The 19,036-nt window shown below is 31.1% G+C and overlaps 3 protein-coding genes across 3 annotated transcripts; all 3 read left to right on the top strand.

The window, feature by feature from the left end:
- The first annotated feature begins 1,681 nt into the window (after positions 1-1,681).
- On the top strand, positions 1,682-5,105 carry LOC149878350 (uncharacterized). The gene is made up of 3 exons (XM_090073316.1): positions 1,682-2,207; positions 3,029-3,204; positions 3,316-5,105. Exons 2-3 carry the CDS (start codon positions 3,158-3,160, stop codon positions 4,622-4,624), a joined length of 1,356 nt encoding a protein of 451 aa, XP_089929442.1. The 5' UTR covers positions 1,682-2,207; positions 3,029-3,157; the 3' UTR covers positions 4,625-5,105.
- A 10,507-nt stretch (positions 5,106-15,612) lies between these two features.
- On the top strand, positions 15,613-19,036 carry LOC149878348 (uncharacterized). The gene is made up of 3 exons (XM_090073044.1): positions 15,613-16,138; positions 16,960-17,135; positions 17,247-19,036. The coding sequence occupies exons 2-3, from the start codon at positions 17,089-17,091 to the stop codon at positions 18,553-18,555; spliced, it is 1,356 nt and encodes a 451-aa protein (XP_089929170.1). The 5' UTR covers positions 15,613-16,138; positions 16,960-17,088; the 3' UTR covers positions 18,556-19,036.
- On the top strand, positions 18,565-19,036 carry LOC149878349 (uncharacterized). The gene has a single exon (XM_090073046.1). The coding sequence runs from the start codon at positions 18,719-18,721 to the stop codon at positions 18,977-18,979; it is 261 nt and encodes an 86-aa protein (XP_089929172.1). The 5' UTR covers positions 18,565-18,718; the 3' UTR covers positions 18,980-19,036.

Raw genomic sequence — 19,036 nt, 5'->3', positions numbered from 1 at the left:
GAAGAAAGAGTTACTTGTAAACGGAAAAAAAAAAAACTTAACGAAAAATCAAAGATGCGCTAAGTTTTTTGAAAAGTAGAGGCTCATCAAGTGATGAAATTACAGTAAGATGTTTATCTTACATCTTTATGAACGATTCTGAATTATCCTTTGTCCTGCAAGTACCCAATAAATCTAGATAAGTTTGAAATATATTGTAAGGATGCCTTCATGACAAATATAACAAATTATGAATAGCATCACATGCTTGCAAGAGTTTACAAAATGGTAGTACATTCACATCAGGCTGTAAGTGAAAAATCTTAATTGGTATCTTGTTTGATGAAACTCAAGAAAGTAAAAACGCAGACGCGTTTTTAAAACTACAGGGAATACAAAATATCAAGGAGACCGACGAATGAAGATGCAACAAAAGGATTGCTCTGCTCCTCAGACATTCACTTTAACGATGAGAAATTTTGGATTAAACTAGAACTACCTGGAGATCAAACAACATTCTTAATACTGTTTTATCATATGCCGTGGAGACTATTTTAAATGAATAGGTCTTTAAAGAAATAGGTAAGACACATCCAAAAATCATTCTGCTATGAATGTTTGGCGTATAATCTCTAGATGGTGCTGTTTTCGTCCGCCAAGGGGTCCACTAAAATTATGATTAGGATACCGCAGTGATGCATATAATAGACCAGGTATAAGAAGTATTCATTGAAAGTTCTAAGGTCGTAACTTTAAAAAAGACAGAGATGAATTGTGCCAAAAATGTAATATTCCGGACAACTGTGTACCGAAGAAAGATGAAACATACGCAAAATATCTCTACGAAGAAAAAAGCGAGCGGGCACACTCGCTTAAAAAGATATTCAGAATCTCATTCAAATCTCATTAAACTGTGAGGAGGGAAAACTAAAATAAAAACGACGATCGATAGAAAAACATACACAAGATGATCCACCAACTTATCACATAAATAAGTGATAAAGCGTTAGAAGAAAAGTTAAATACAACTGTGGAAAAACGTAAATACGAAGGCGCGTAAATGATAAAGCGATAATAAGAAAAGCTAAAAACAACGATCTGAAAAGACACATACAAGATGACTCGTCCACTATTCACATAAATAAATGATAAAGTAAAAAGAATTAAGTTAAAAACAACAACTGAGAAAAGACGTAAACGTGGAGACTCGTAAACGATAAAGCGACAATTAGAAAAGTTAAAAACAACGATCAGAAAAGACTTATACACGATGATTCACCGATCTATCACGTAAGTAGACGATAAAACGGAAAGAAGAAAAGTTAAAAACAACGATCAGAAAAGACTTATACACGATGATTCACCGATCTATCACGTAAGTAGACGATAAAACGGAAAGAAGAAAAGTTAAAAACAACGATCAGAAAAGACTTATACACGATGATTCACCGATCTATCACGTAAGTAGACGATAAAACGGAAAGAAGAAAAGTTAAAAACAACGATCAGAAAAGACTTATACACGATGATTCACCGATCTATCACGTAAGTAGACGATAAAACGGAAAGAAGAAAAGTTAAAAACAACTGAGAAAAGACGTAAACACGAAGACTCATAAACCTGCCATATAAATAAATGAAAAGATATCGTAACAGGAAAACAAGCAAAAACTATAAAAGCTCAAAAAAAAAAAGAAGGACTGAAGGGGTTAACTGGAGTTAAGTGGAGGAAGAGATAAGAAGAGAAAGAGTTTTTGAAGAAGAGATTTAAAAGAGAATTTTAAGAGAAAGAGTTTTAAAGAGATTTAAAAGAAGATTTTTATGAGAAAAGAGTTTTAAGAGATTTAAAGAGGAATTTAAGAGAAAGAGTTTTTGAAGAAGAGATTTAAAAGAGAATTTTAAGAGAAAGAGTTTTTGAAGAAGAGATTTAAAGGAGAATTTTAAGAGAAAGAGTTTTAAAAAGATTTAAAAGAAGATTTTTATGAGAAAAAAAGTTATAAGAGATTTAAAGAGGATTTTAAAGAAGAAAAAGAATTTTGTGGTAAGAAGAGTATTTTGATGAATAAACAGTTTAATAAACAGTTGGATAAAAGAAGAAAAGAAGATTTTAATATTGATTGCTGGAGAATAAGCAGAAGATTTAATTAAAGAAGAGATATTTGTAATAAAAGAAGATATAAAAGAAAGAGGAGTAATTGAAATAAAAAGTATTGAACACTGCAAGAAGCGTAAGAGAATATTATTTGTATAATATAAAAGTTATAAGAGTAAGAGTGCTACCATTACACATTAATAGAACATTTGTTGATTTTTATTATATTATAGAATATACTGAGGACGGCGATTATAAGTTTAGCCCTTTTAGATTAAACCTTGCCCATTCCTAACCAAACTATTCCCAAACCTAGCCCTTTCCTAACCAAGTACTTCCCAGACCACTAACCTCGTTCCCAACCTCCATATATCAAAACCAAACATAACCATAACACCAAACTCCCATTCCCCTTCGCCTTTACTGCAAAAAAAGAAAACATAATAAATACAAACGAAAATAAAAACACCGCCCTCACAAAACCAATGAAAGCGCGATTATTCCTACATTAAATAATTTTACGTTTTATCCGTAAATAAATACGAATGCACTAAAATCGAGTTACACAGTTGTTCTCTCCAGTTCAATATGGTTTATCATTGTTTTCAGATTGTAAAAAGCAATATTATTAATCAATTAAACATATAGATCTAGAGTGTTTTCTCCACAGTTTAAGTCATGCATTAAATAACTGTCATAATCTCTAAATATATTGTAAATAGTTTTAAACTCTCAAGGTATCAACTTCAAAACGATACAATGCTCATATTTGAAAACCACCGTGCATTATATTTTCGTGCAATCATTATTAACTTTACAAAGATCATTATATAATCTTTGGAAATACTAATGTTGCACCAAAGGCATTTATGTGTTTTTTTGTTTGTTATACATATTTGTATACTTAAAAGTGCCTTATGTGTCTTAATGTTTTCATAAAAAAAAATTTTTTTCAAGAATTTAGAGTTCACTTTTACATTTAAAGGCAAGAAACAACAATTAAACCAATAAAAACAGATGCTTAAGCAACTCACCAGCAGCTAATAAAGATAATGTTTTACAAGATATGCAAAGTTTAAAACAACAATGAAACTGTTGCTGTTTTTTGTTACTCTGTTTCTTTGTATACAAAGGTAATTTTTAGGTTTGTTTTCTGTATTTGTTTCTTATTAGATCGGAAATATTAGTATGTTATAGCTATTTTAATGTTCAACAAGAGTATTGAGTTGGTTATTTTTATTTAGCGGATGCTTACAAATTGTCTCTAGTATTACTGGTGTTAGTGTTATTTCCAATGTACATACCAGCAGCCCTGTGTTTTCTCTAAAATATTCAAACCCATCCAAGAAGATTATTGAAGGAAATCTTGAATTTGCTATTTTTGAAAATAAAAGTTTGAAAATTATTCAAAACAGTTTAAGTTATAATTCTATGCAAAGATTTTTGGTACCCTTAAATGGAGACTTAACAGTGGATTTATATACAGAGAAAGGCACTTTGGATGAAAAGACTTGTTATGGATTATGGGCAATATCTAACTCAAGTGTGGGTAAGCAATGTGCCTCTGATCTATGTGATTTGAATACATTTTTATCAACAAATCTACCTTGTACCGGTACAACTAAGTGGAAAATCAACAGCATAGGAGACTTTGATATCAATGTTAATTTGATGCAAAAAGAACTTAAACTAACAATAAGTGTATTCATCAATGTTGTCAATCGTCTTATACAAGAGGATTTCCCGCAATTTGCTTATCATGGGTTTGATGTTAATTTAAAGCCTAACCCCTTACCTGATCCTTGTGAAATAATTTACGACGTGAAAACTAAGGTTGAATTTTATTTGAAAGCTGATGATAAAATTGTTGATGCATCATTTTCAATTGGTACACAGTTAATGGAAATTAAAAACAAAGATAATCCATTTGTTTATTCTTTTGAAAATCAAGGTTCTTATGAGATAGAAATTTCAATTACAACAAATATCAAAGAAACTTTTGTATGGAAAAGAACTTTTTCAATAATTCAAGCTGTTTATAATGTATCTGTAAATGATATTCTAGGTGTCCAATTTTTAAAAAGTGATAGCCGTGTTACTTTTAGCTTGGTTAGTGCAAACAAGTGTTTACCAATACCTGAAAAATTAACTTGGTTTTTGAATAACCAAATGTTTGTTGCTAGTTTGAATAGAATTGAGTATATTCCTGAAATGGTTGGTAATGCCTATAAATTGCTCCGATTGGAAATAAAAGAGTTACCACTGTTTAGCTATGAAGTTAGTATATTTGACCCCATTACAAATTTCAATGTTGAAGTAGATAAATACTCAGTTTGTGTGGCAGAGAATATTACTGTTAAATTTAAAATTGATTATGGAACTGATGTTTTGTTCACATACAAGGTGTTACCAAACATTGAAATTAATGAAGTTAAATCTAACTCTCTTTTGTTATCATTTGAAAATGTTTCATTGGTTAATGTTGAGTTCAATGCTACAAATCCTGTATCGTCATCCAGCATTTGTAAAACAATTAAAGTTGTTAGTAATTAAAACCGCTGCTCAGGAAATTCCATCAAAAAACAACTATGCTATTGGGAACAAAGCTGATGGTGGTGTAAATGTTGAGATTTCATTAGATTACGCGAAATTAGTTGGTACAAGAAAATATGTTGCTTGCGCTTTGTGCCAAGCGCCTGGAAAATCAGTCCAAATTATGATACCTACTGCTTCTGAATGTCCTCCAGAATGGAATGTCGAATACCTGGGTTACTTAATGAACTACCACCATGGAACAAGGCATTCTCAGATAATGTGTGTAAATGAACAAGCATTAGGTATTTCACCAGAATCTGAGCACGAAGCAAAGAAAATCATTTCTTCCTACTTATCACACGTAAAAATTGATTGCGAAACTCATCCATGCAATGACAATTTGCTTAATGAGAAATTAAAATGTGTTGTCTGCTCTAAGTAATATCTGTCGTTCGTTATTTTGTTTTAGAAAATAAAGCTGAAGCTAATAAGTTATAAATAATGATCAAGTTTCACGTCACGAACGAATCAGCGAGTTATGTACATATAAAGCTAAAGGTCTAACAACATTCTAATATAATATAGTATTATATAGTATGATATAATATGATATAATGTAGTGTAACATGTAATGTAATGTAATATAGCTGAGTATGTTACAATATGATATAATAATATAACATAGCAGAGTATGATATAATATGATCTAATACAATACAATATAAATATAATATAAATAGTATAAAATAATATAATGTAGCATTGCAAAACAAGATTGCTCAACGTAATATAACAACATAATACTGCAAAAAGTTTATATAATCTGTTCACCTGAAGTTTTTTCATACTACCAGTTTACCTTACCTGAGGTTTGTTCAAATCATTAGTTCATATCATTCAAGTCTCTTAGTTTTCTTATTTTTAGAAGATATCATTTTATACAAAAAAAAATCATCAATATAAAGGCTAAGTTCTTTTCCCAGATTAAAATTTACTGATTTTAATATTTGATGCCATTTCTAGCGTTTGGTCCCGGAACAATTGCTTTTAAAAAATAGCAGCCTTATTTCAATTTTGTCTAAATGCTTTCAGGTCCTCGACGCATGCGCAGGAAATCATGGGTTTTTGTGCAAAAACTTATTAACAGCATCATTTAATTTTAACAACTAAATTTAGGTTGTCAACTTTTAGATGTACCAGATTAAAATGATTCCCAGCTTTTAAACGCTTTAATAACAAAAACTACTTTTTATCTTTTAATAAAAATGAATACTGTACCTTTATTTTGTTTGAGTTTCCAGCAGAAAAACTAGCAGGTGATTTTTTATTAGACCTTTTTAGTTATAAAACAATAAATAAGTTCTTAATGAGGGATTTACTTCAACACATCAATAAAACAAACCGGTTTCTGTATGCGTACATTTTGGATTGTTTGATTTGTGCTTTTGACTTTCAATAATAAACAAACTTTCTTTATGTAAAATTTTGCCTTATGATGCTTTTTATAAACTATCAAAATGGTTAGTTTCACTCTTTGTCAAATTTGAATGCGTATTTTTCGCAAGGCATATTTTCTTAAGAATAAATTATAAAGCCTGCGCCAAGTCTTTTTCTGTCTAGGTTTACTGTACTTAACAACGCTGCTTGTTGAATAATTTCTAACTTTTTCGAAAGGAATAGTTTCTAACATTTCGCCAAAATGTTAAAATGATGAAAGAGTAACAAGAGCACATTTCTCTAGCTTTCTCTTGTTTTCTGTATTCCTCTGTTCCAAGTATGACCTCTGCTCCAAGTAAGCGACTATTTAATGCTATGGTACCATTGTTAGGCCATCAAGAGAAAGTTTAAATCCGTCCACAACATCAATGGTTGTCTATTATGAGCAATAAATGAGATACCATGGACGAGTTTAGGTTTTAAACTTCAATTTTAAGTTTGTAGAGGATTGAAGAGCAGTTCGAACAAATTCCCGTCCTTTAACTTGCTGCAGGATTCCTTTTTTTGCCAGGCGAAAAATCTGAATAAACGTTGCCTTCATTTTTTTATTTAGCAAAAGTTAGAGTAATTCCCGTCTGAAAACTCCTCTTAATACTAAATACAGATGCAAGGTTACTGTATACAAAACCATAATCAAGATAAAAATTCAGACTAAAAAATGTTATATATAAAAAAAAGCCATCGCATCAAAGATAAGCGAACTGCAACTCTTAGAATAGATTTATTGAGATTTTTACAGTTCTCAGCAATTTTGTATGTCAAAAATCAAATGAACCTAATGAAACATTTGTTCTTTCTTTGAATTAAATTGTTTAGTTTTCAAGGTATTGACATTATTAACTGTGTTGATCAGTGAAATTTGTCAACAGTAAAGCATTTCTCATCAGAAAATAACTTTCACACTTTCTTTTACATCTCTGAAATTCTCATTTGGTATTGGAGGACAGTCTCTCTTTTTGTTTCATAACTCATTTTTATGCCATTTTATAAATAAGATAACGTAAGTCGTTTTTAACAACTTTGAATGTAGATAGACCAAATAACAGATGATGAAATTTTCTGCTGATTCTAAAAAGGTTAAGCGGAAAAAAACCGGCTACTTGATAAACCTGGTAAACACGTGCCTGGAAGTAAGTACCAGGATTAAAAGAAAACCGTCATTGTGCACTGTGGAAATTGCTTTTGACATTTACGTTTTGTGACGTTTACTTAAGCCAGAATGCAGTAAAAGTATTGTTGTAAAAAAGGGTTCTATAAAAAGATTATCATATTGTTTATATTTCATAACTGTATGCTGAAAGTTTGGTAAGTTTATGACAACTGTAGCAGCCTGCATATCTAAAAACGTGCATTTTGATTTTTGCTCTAAAAAGTCATATTTTCCCCACATTTTGAACTCAAACATCTTTACACCATATTTTTTCGAAATCTAGCAGCCTTAAAAGTTAAGTTTGGGTTTCTTGTAACATCGTGATTTTGTTAACATACAAATGGTATTTTATGTTTGTCAAATAATTGTCTAACAATCCAATACGTATTTATCATAAGTAAAGACGTTTTGTAAACTGTTAGTTATTATTAATAGTACTACTTCTTTTACTATAGTTCTAAAGAGACAAATTATTGTAAAAATGTTGTTTAACGTAAAGTTTACAATATATTTTTTACTCAAAATGAAGCTCGATTGCAATACTTTAAAGACATGGCTTAAAAATATTCTTCAGAGCCAACACCCTTGTGACTTTCCAGTTACCTAATCAAATGTACTTCTCTATACGAAAGTTGACTCAGAGATGAGTTATTTTGAAATTGCTTTAAGTTGACTACCTGAGCAGCAGTCGTTGGGCATGGGAATCCACACTCTTTATCTCTGTATTCGTAGTCTGGAATGTCTGTTGATTAAGACTGGGATGTAGTGATCCTGGATTTTTTTTTGTGAAAACATGGATGAGAAGAAAGAGTTACTTGTAAACGGAAAAAAAAAAAACTTAACGAAAAATCAAAGATGCGCTAAGTTTTTTGAAAAGTAGAGGCTCATCAAGTGATGAAATTACAGTAAGATGTTTATCTTACATCTTTATGAACGATTCTGAATTATCCTTTGTCCTGCAAGTACCCAATAAATCTAGATAAGTTTGAAATATATTGTAAGGATGCCTTCATGACAAATATAACAAATTATGAATAGCATCACATGCTTGCAAGAGTTTACAAAATGGTAGTACATTCACATCAGGCTGTAAGTGAAAAATCTTAATTGGTATCTTGTTTGATGAAACTCAAGAAAGTAAAAACGCAGACGCGTTTTTAAAACTACAGGGAATACAAAATATCAAGGAGACCGACGAATGAAGATGCAACAAAAGGATTGCTCTGCTCCTCAGACATTCACTTTAACGATGAGAAATTTTGGATTAAACTAGAACTACCTGGAGATCAAACAACATTCTTAATACTGTTTTATCATATGCCGTGGAGACTATTTTAAATGAATAGGTCTTTAAAGAAATAGGTAAGACACATCCAAAAATCATTCTGCTATGAATGTTTGGCGTATAATCTCTAGATGGTGCTGTTTTCGTCCGCCAAGGGGTCCACTAAAATTATGATTAGGATACCGCAGTGATGCATATAATAGACCAGGTATAAGAAGTATTCATTGAAAGTTCTAAGGTCGTAACTTTAAAAAAGACAGAGATGAATTGTGCCAAAAATGTAATATTCCGGACAACTGTGTACCGAAGAAAGATGAAACATACGCAAAATATCTCTACGAAGAAAAAAGCGAGCGGGCACACTCGCTTAAAAAGATATTCAGAATCTCATTCAAATCTCATTAAACTGTGAGGAGGGAAAACTAAAATAAAAACGACGATCGATAGAAAAACATACACAAGATGATCCACCAACTTATCACATAAATAAGTGATAAAGCGTTAGAAGAAAAGTTAAATACAACTGTGGAAAAACGTAAATACGAAGGCGCGTAAATGATAAAGCGATAATAAGAAAAGCTAAAAACAACGATCTGAAAAGACACATACAAGATGACTCGTCCACTATTCACATAAATAAATGATAAAGTAAAAAGAATTAAGTTAAAAACAACAACTGAGAAAAGACGTAAACGTGGAGACTCGTAAACGATAAAGCGACAATTAGAAAAGTTAAAAACAACGATCAGAAAAGACTTATACACGATGATTCACCGATCTATCACGTAAGTAGACGATAAAACGGAAAGAAGAAAAGTTAAAAACAACGATCAGAAAAGACTTATACACGATGATTCACCGATCTATCACGTAAGTAGACGATAAAACGGAAAGAAGAAAAGTTAAAAACAACGATCAGAAAAGACTTATACACGATGATTCACCGATCTATCACGTAAGTAGACGATAAAACGGAAAGAAGAAAAGTTAAAAACAACTGAGAAAAGACGTAAACACGAAGACTCATAAACCTGCCATATAAATAAATGAAAAGATATCGTAACAGGAAAACAAGCAAAAACTATAAAAGCTCAAAAAAAAAAAGAAGGACTGAAGGGGTTAACTGGAGTTAAGTGGAGGAAGAGATAAGAAGAGAAAGAGTTTTTGAAGAAGAGATTTAAAAGAGAATTTTAAGAGAAAGAGTTTTAAAGAGATTTAAAAGAAGATTTTTATGAGAAAAGAGTTTTAAGAGATTTAAAGAGGAATTTAAGAGAAAGAGTTTTTGAAGAAGAGATTTAAAAGAGAATTTTAAGAGAAAGAGTTTTTGAAGAAGAGATTTAAAGGAGAATTTTAAGAGAAAGAGTTTTAAAAAGATTTAAAAGAAGATTTTTATGAGAAAAAAAGTTATAAGAGATTTAAAGAGGATTTTAAAGAAGAAAAAGAATTTTGTGGTAAGAAGAGTATTTTGATGAATAAACAGTTTAATAAACAGTTGGATAAAAGAAGAAAAGAAGATTTTAATATTGATTGCTGGAGAATAAGCAGAAGATTTAATTAAAGAAGAGATATTTGTAATAAAAGAAGATATAAAAGAAAGAGGAGTAATTGAAATAAAAAGTATTGAACACTGCAAGAAGCGTAAGAGAATATTATTTGTATAATATAAAAGTTATAAGAGTAAGAGTGCTACCATTACACATTAATAGAACATTTGTTGATTTTTATTATATTATAGAATATACTGAGGACGGCGATTATAAGTTTAGCCCTTTTAGATTAAACCTTGCCCATTCCTAACCAAACTATTCCCAAACCTAGCCCTTTCCTAACCAAGTACTTCCCAGACCACTAACCTCGTTCCCAACCTCCATATATCAAAACCAAACATAACCATAACACCAAACTCCCATTCCCCTTCGCCTTTACTGCAAAAAAAGAAAACATAATAAATACAAACGAAAATAAAAACACCGCCCTCACACTGGAGGTCCTACCGAGATTTATGCATTCACTCATTTCTTCATAAATCAGTGAACTTTAATTATTAATCATTTTCGAAAAAGTATATTGATTATTTTGAAACAGGATCGAAGAAAAAAAACATTTTAAGAGAAATCATTTTATTTAAAGAAGAAAAAAAAAAAAGAAAGTTTTAATAAAAAGTGAATTAACATTTTTAATAAAAATTTAAAAAAAGTTTTATCAACATCAAAAATGGCAAGTCATTCAGGCTCACCTCATAACAACAATAATCCTAATGTTTTACCACTATTTTACTCAAAAACACCACCTGCACCCAACTGTACCACACCCGACATTGAAGTTTTACCAACTGAACATTTTGATCGAGACTCACTAGGACATGAGGAAAATGATTGGTGAAATGAGTATATCGATAAAGTTATAAGTGAAAAGATGATAGAAAAAGTTGCGAGAAAACCATTAAACTCCACAGCAAAACAAGAAGCTGAAGCTTCTCTGGTTAGACGAAGTGATGAGAGAGACGCTCTTAATTGGTTAGAAAAGATTGCAAACTCATTTAGACCAACAATTGATAAGTCTAGTTTACTACAGTTTAACGGAGGACCAGATGATGACGTTAAAGAGTTTTTCCTTCAATTTAAGAGAACAGCTACCTTTAACAAGTGGAACAATAGCGAACAACTTAGCGCTTTTCCGCTTTGCTTAAGTAAATCTGCTTCGATATTTTATGAATCCCTTCAAAACCAAACAAAACAAGATTTACAATTAATTCAACAAGCTTTCCAGAATGAGTACGAACCACCAGAACGTATTTGGATGAAGAAAACCCAACTTTATGAATTGAAAGAAGGAGAAAGAGGACTTGAACATTTCATAGCAAATTTAGAGAAGTTGTCACAAGAGTTAAATGTTTCGGAAGAAACCAAAAGAGATCTTTTTATTCAAGGAGTTAATTCTTATCTAAAGAGAAAACTTCTTTTAAGCCAACCAGAGACATACACACAAGCAGTCAGAATCGCAAGAGTAAATAATTCAGTTAACATCGATGATAACGCTCGCATAATTGAAACAGTAGTAAAGGCCGTGACAAAAGCACACAAACAGTTGGTTAAACCTAGCACTGTAACATTTGCTGAGAATGATGAACCACCAGTGCTTGCATATAATACAACACCTGCGAATTTAGCTAATCCCGAAAATGCGACTAGAGAAGTAGCAAGGCTCAAAGACGAGAACAGAAAGTTAAAAATGCGTCTACAGAGACAAACGAATAATCAGGATCGTAATCCAACCCCAGTAAACCAACCAATCTGCTATATATGCAATAAGGCAGGACATTTAGCAAAACAATGCAGACAGGAATACCAAGATCCTAGAATTCCACAAAATAACAACTCGCAGTATCAGTACAGGAAAAACTTTACTCAACAACCGCGATGGAGAAACAATAGAAACTGGACACTACAAAATTTCGATAACTGGAACAGAATCAATGAAAATAAATACACTCAACCCGACTCAAATAACCAAAATTGGAGAGCTACTACCTCAAATAATCCACAACCAAATTATAGAGATAATTACTTCAGATCAAGAAGACAAAGTAACAACTGGAATAACGGTGAAAATACACGAACAGGCACCCATCAAAATCAAAAGAATGATTTGCCAGTTCGTATGCTGGGAATGGATAATACGACTCAACATCAGAAGAACAATTTTCAACATAGAGATAACACAACCTTGCAATATGATGATGCAGAAGACTACCATTGGGATGACCCCTACGATTGTAGATATAACCCCAACACAAACAATCAGATGTCAACATTTGATGAAAGTTACCCATATGAAACCAACAACGATTATTACGATAATGCATCAGCAAGAGGTTATACGTCTTATAGAATGAATCGTCCACATTTCAACACCCCAAATCAAAATCAAAATAAACATATGCGACAGGAGATTCAGAATATACGTGAGGAAAGTAAACAGATCACCCATGAGTTAAACTGTCTGCAAGACCAGTTTCAATATCTGTTACAAAACATTACTGAACAAAATCTGCTGCAACAAGAGAACAAGGAAACGGACAAGAAAGATTTTGATCAACCTAACGCAATAATTTATGAACCCCAAAATATGAAAGACATCAAATGTTCATTAAGCAGTTCTCATGACATTGAGAGTAATGCAGAAACTGATCAAAACAACACCGACGAAATAGTCACAAATACCTACCCCGAAATACTCGATGATAATTCTAAAGCTAAGACGGAAGATTACATTACACCTGAATATTTCACTCCAGAACATAACGAAGAAGTAAACGATAAAGTTGACCAAAAGATAGAAGAAGAAACAGTTATTCCTGTTAATATAGTAGATTTAAACCAACAGCATGTAATTGACGAAACTCCAATTGAAATACCAAACTTATGTTACGAAAACCAAGGACATATTGATACTTCCTCGAAGCCAAAAGTATTAGACCATCTTAATGAAAATGACATAAGTAGCAGAAAAACAACAGCTTCTGAGTTAGATATTAAAATTCAATCAGAAAGCGGTAATTATAATCATGACAACGAAGATCGGCAACGAATTATTGAAACACCTCTTAACAAAGGCATTTTGAATCCATTAACTGACGAAGAGTATTGTACGACAATAGAAGAACATACAGAAAGTTGTTTCACAAACCAAATCAATTTAAGTACCCTAAAAGACATAAGTACAAGTTCAGAAAACCAAGGCACAGCTAAGTTAAAGTTTAATGAAAATCATGATATCAGAATCCTCAAAGATACAATTGTGTTTCCTACAAATTGGAGACTCTACAAAGAGTTAGAGTATACTTCAGAACCAGTGAAAAAGCTTCATCCTCCGATTCTAAAGAAAGTTACTTCAGATCAGCTACCTCATTTTCCACCCAAAAACACACCATTCAATCGTTCATTCCGTTTTTCTGAGCCGTATAAGGAAAGTAGAAGCCTTACTATGACTGCTCTACTTTTGCAACTCATTTTGTTCATTCCAATATTTCTTCTTTGTTCGAAAATCACCGATCATGAGCCGACATATGATTTTAGGATGACTAAAACACTTATCAATGAACACACTAACAAACTAGGAAATAAGTTTAAAGCTTTCTTCGAAATTCAAGTATCGTACTCCCCAAGCGTTTCAAAGTTCCCAATCTTTCTCAAAATACCAAGTATAAGGAATTATATAATTACTAATTCTTATCAGGAGAATAATATTTTAGAGTCATCATTAATTAAGGCGCCCTCAACTACAAAAACACAACGTTTTATGAATAATTATAATGCATTAAGTAAAGTACCGAAAAATGAAAGTAATGTTCCGTTGGCTATTATGTTCAAAACGCCAACAGATTTAAATAAGACAGTAAGAACACCAATATTTAAAACACAAGAATACGATCAGAAATTAAACAATGTAGGTTTAATAACAAATAACGTAATCATTTTGCTATTTTGTTCCAGGTTTACCAAAAAGGTAAACGAAATTCAAGGAAAGTAAATTAAAGGTATTACGGGTAACATGCGCTTGAGTAACGCATAGGGAAATTCGCGAACCCTACCCATGTGAGCGATTTAAAATAAAATTTGTTTAATTTGATTTTTTATTAATGATGATGATAATGATATTTTTAAGATGATTTAAAATGATGATAATTGATTATGATAATAAAGATGAAGATGATGATAATTATGATGATGATGTAATAAGATGATGATGATGATATAATATTGATGATGATGATGATTTAAGATGATAATTATGATGATACGACAACGACGACAACGACGGCAACAACGATATCGATATCAATGACTATGACGATCAAACTTTTTCTGTGAAATGCAACTTTGAGATTTAATAACTAAGTGAATTTAATTTTGCATTTCACCTTTTTGAACATAATTTTTTCAAGGCACATTTTCAGGTTTTAGCCCTAGCTATTCTGTGCCTACGCATTTTTAATTTTTGAGATGATTTTTTGTTCACTTTTATTTTTGCACATAAGTTTTAAAGGTTTTTAATTATGTTTGAAGTATATTATAATGTATTTTAATTTGATTGATTTATGAAAACTATATATAAAATTTATGAAAAGGAATTTTAAGAGTATTTATTATTTGAGATTTACAATGAATTATATTGATTATATACGAATTATTTTAACGGTTATAATGTAACTATTTGAGATTAAATAAGCACCGCAAGAACTCCTCTACTCAAAGCAAACGAACCAAAAACGAGAACCAAGTATAACATAAAATCCCATACAAACATTTAAAACTTCCGATCGTAATTTGAAAATCAAGGGACGATTTTCTTCGATAAAGGGAGCTATGTGAGGAGGGAAAACTAAAATAAAAACGACGATCGATAGAAAAACATACACAAGATGATCCACCAACTTATCACATAAATAAGTGATAAAGCGTTAGAAGAAAAGTTAAATACAACTGTGGAAAAACGTAAATACGAAGGCGCGTAAATGATAAAGCGATAATAAGAAAAGCTAAAAACAACGATCTGAAAAGACACATACAAGATGACTCGTCCACTATTCACATAAATAAATGATAAAGTAAAAAGAATTAAGTTAAAAACAACAACTGAGAAAAGACGTAAACGTGGAGACTCGTAAACGATAAAGCGACAATTAGAAAAGTTAAAAACAACGATCAGAAAAGACTTATACACGATGATTCACCGATCTATCACGTAAGTAGACGATAAAACGGAAAGAAGAAAAGTTAAAAACAACGATCAGAAAAGACTTATACACGATGATTCACCGATCTATCACGTAAGTAGACGATAAAACGGAAAGAAGAAAAGTTAAAAACAACGATCAGAAAAGACTTATACACGATGATTCACCGATCTATCACGTAAGTAGACGATAAAACGGAAAGAAGAAAAGTTAAAAACAACTGAGAAAAGACGTAAACACGAAGACTCATAAACCTGCCATATAAATAAATGAAAAGATATCGTAACAGGAAAACAAGCAAAAACTATAAAAGCTCAAAAAAAAAAAGAAGGACTGAAGGGGTTAACTGGAGTTAAGTGGAGGAAGAGATAAGAAGAGAAAGAGTTTTTGAAGAAGAGATTTAAAAGAGAATTTTAAGAGAAAGAGTTTTAAAGAGATTTAAAAGAAGATTTTTATGAGAAAAGAGTTTTAAGAGATTTAAAGAGGAATTTAAGAGAAAGAGTTTTTGAAGAAGAGATTTAAAAGAGAATTTTAAGAGAAAGAGTTTTTGAAGAAGAGATTTAAAGGAGAATTTTAAGAGAAAGAGTTTTAAAAAGATTTAAAAGAAGATTTTTATGAGAAAAAAAGTTATAAGAGATTTAAAGAGGATTTTAAAGAAGAAAAAGAATTTTGTGGTAAGAAGAGTATTTTGATGAATAAACAGTTTAATAAACAGTTGGATAAAAGAAGAAAAGAAGATTTTAATATTGATTGCTGGAGAATAAGCAGAAGATTTAATTAAAGAAGAGATATTTGTAATAAAAGAAGATATAAAAGAAAGAGGAGTAATTGAAATAAAAAGTATTGAACACTGCAAGAAGCGTAAGAGAATATTATTTGTATAATATAAAAGTTATAAGAGTAAGAGTGCTACCATTACACATTAATAGAACATTTGTTGATTTTTATTATATTATAGAATATACTGAGGACGGCGATTATAAGTTTAGCCCTTTTAGATTAAACCTTGCCCATTCCTAACCAAACTATTCCCAAACCTAGCCCTTTCCTAACCAAGTACTTCCCAGACCACTAACCTCGTTCCCAACCTCCATATATCAAAACCAAACATAACCATAACACCAAACTCCCATTCCCCTTCGCCTTTACTGCAAAAAAAGAAAACATAATAAATACAAACGAAAATAAAAACACCGCCCTCACAAAACCAATGAAAGCGCGATTATTCCTACATTAAATAATTTTACGTTTTATCCGTAAATAAATACGAATGCACTAAAATCGAGTTACACAGTTGTTCTCTCCAGTTCAATATGGTTTATCATTGTTTTCAGATTGTAAAAAGCAATATTATTAATCAATTAAACATATAGATCTAGAGTGTTTTCTCCACAGTTTAAGTCATGCATTAAATAACTGTCATAATCTCTAAATATATTGTAAATAGTTTTAAACTCTCAAGGTATCAACTTCAAAACGATACAATGCTCATATTTGAAAACCACCGTGCATTATATTTTCGTGCAATCATTATTAACTTTACAAAGATCATTATATAATCTTTGGAAATACTAATGTTGCACCAAAGGCATTTATGTGTTTTTTTGTTTGTTATACATATTTGTATACTTAAAAGTGCCTTATGTGTCTTAATGTTTTCATAAAAAAAAATTTTTTTCAAGAATTTAGAGTTCACTTTTACATTTAAAGGCAAGAAACAACAATTAAACCAATAAAAACAGATGCTTAAGCAACTCACCAGCAGCTAATAAAGATAATGTTTTACAAGATATGCAAAGTTTAAAACAACAATGAAACTGTTGCTGTTTTTTGTTACTCTGTTTCTTTGTATACAAAGGTAATTTTTAGGTTTGTTTTCTGTATTTGTTTCTTATTAGATCGGAAATATTAGTATGTTATAGCTATTTTAATGTTCAACAAGAGTATTGAGTTGGTTATTTTTATTTAGCGGATGCTTACAAATTGTCTCTAGTATTACTGGTGTTAGTGTTATTTCCAATGTACATACCAGCAGCCCTGTGTTTTCTCTAAAATATTCAAACCCATCCAAGAAGATTATTGAAGGAAATCTTGAATTTGCTATTTTTGAAAATAAAAGTTTGAAAATTATTCAAAACAGTTTAAGTTATAATTCTATGCAAAGATTTTTGGTACCCTTAAATGGAGACTTAACAGTGGATTTATATACAGAGAAAGGCACTTTGGATGAAAAGACTTGTTATGGATTATGGGCAATATCTAACTCAAGTGTGGGTAAGCAATGTGCCTCTGATCTATGTGATTTGAATACATTTTTATCAACAAATCTACCTTGTACCGGTACAACTAAGTGGAAAATCAACAGCATAGGAGACTTTGATATCAATGTTAATTTGATGCAAAAAGAACTTAAACTAACAATAAGTGTATTCATCAATGTTGTCAATCGTCTTATACAAGAGGATTTCCCGCAATTTGCTTATCATGGGTTTGATGTTAATTTAAAGCCTAACCCCTTACCTGATCCTTGTGAAATAATTTACGACGTGAAAACTAAGGTTGAATTTTATTTGAAAGCTGATGATAAAATTGTTGATGCATCATTTTCAATTGGTACACAGTTAATGGAAATTAAAAACAAAGATAATCCATTTGTTTATTCTTTTGAAAATCAAGGTTCTTATGAGATAGAAATTTCAATTACAACAAATATCAAAGAAACTTTTGTATGGAAAAGAACTTTTTCAATAATTCAAGCTGTTTATAATGTATCTGTAAATGATATTCTAGGTGTCCAATTTTTAAAAAGTGATAGCCGTGTTACTTTTAGCTTGGTTAGTGCAAACAAGTGTTTACCAATACCTGAAAAATTAACTTGGTTTTTGAATAACCAAATGTTTGTTGCTAGTTTGAATAGAATTGAGTATATTCCTGAAATGGTTGGTAATGCCTATAAATTGCTCCGATTGGAAATAAAAGAGTTACCACTGTTTAGCTATGAAGTTAGTATATTTGACCCCATTACAAATTTCAATGTTGAAGTAGATAAATACTCAGTTTGTGTGGCAGAGAATATTACTGTTAAATTTAAAATTGATTATGGAACTGATGTTTTGTTCACATACAAGGTGTTACCAAACATTGAAATTAATGAAGTTAAATCTAACTCTCTTTTGTTATCATTTGAAAATGTTTCATTGGTTAATGTTGAGTTCAATGCTACAAATCCTGTATCGTCATCCAGCATTTGTAAAACAATTAAAGTTGTTAGTAATTAAAACCGCTGCTCAGGAAATTCCATCAAAAAACAACTATGCTATTGGGAACAAAGCTGATGGTGGTGTAAATGTTGAGATTTCATTAGATTACGCGAAATTAGTTGGTACAAGAAAATATGTTGCTTGCGCTTTGTGCCAAGCGCCTGGAAAATCAGTCCAAATTATGATACCTACTGCTTCTGAATGTCCTCCAGAATGGAATGTCGAATACCTGGGTTACTTAATGAACTACCACCATGGAACAAGGCATTCTCAGATAATGTGTGTAAATGAACAAGCATTAGGTATTTCACCAGAATCTGAGCACGAAGCAAAGAAAATCATTTCTTCCTACTTATCACACGTAAAAATTGATTGCGAAACTCATCCATGCAATGACAATTTGCTTAATGAGAAATTAAAATGTGTTGTCTGCTCTAAGTAATATCTGTCGTTCGTTATTTTGTTTTAGAAAATAAAGCTGAAGCTAATAAGTTATAAA

Source organism: Hydra viridissima, unplaced genomic scaffold, assembly GCF_058129835.1.
Source record: "Hydra viridissima isolate aposymbiotic clone 2 unplaced genomic scaffold, HvirCarnegie_v1 scaffold_15, whole genome shotgun sequence".
NCBI classification, from domain to species: Eukaryota; Metazoa; Cnidaria; class Hydrozoa; order Anthoathecata; family Hydridae; genus Hydra; species Hydra viridissima.
This window is presented reverse-complemented; position numbering and strand designations above follow the sequence as displayed.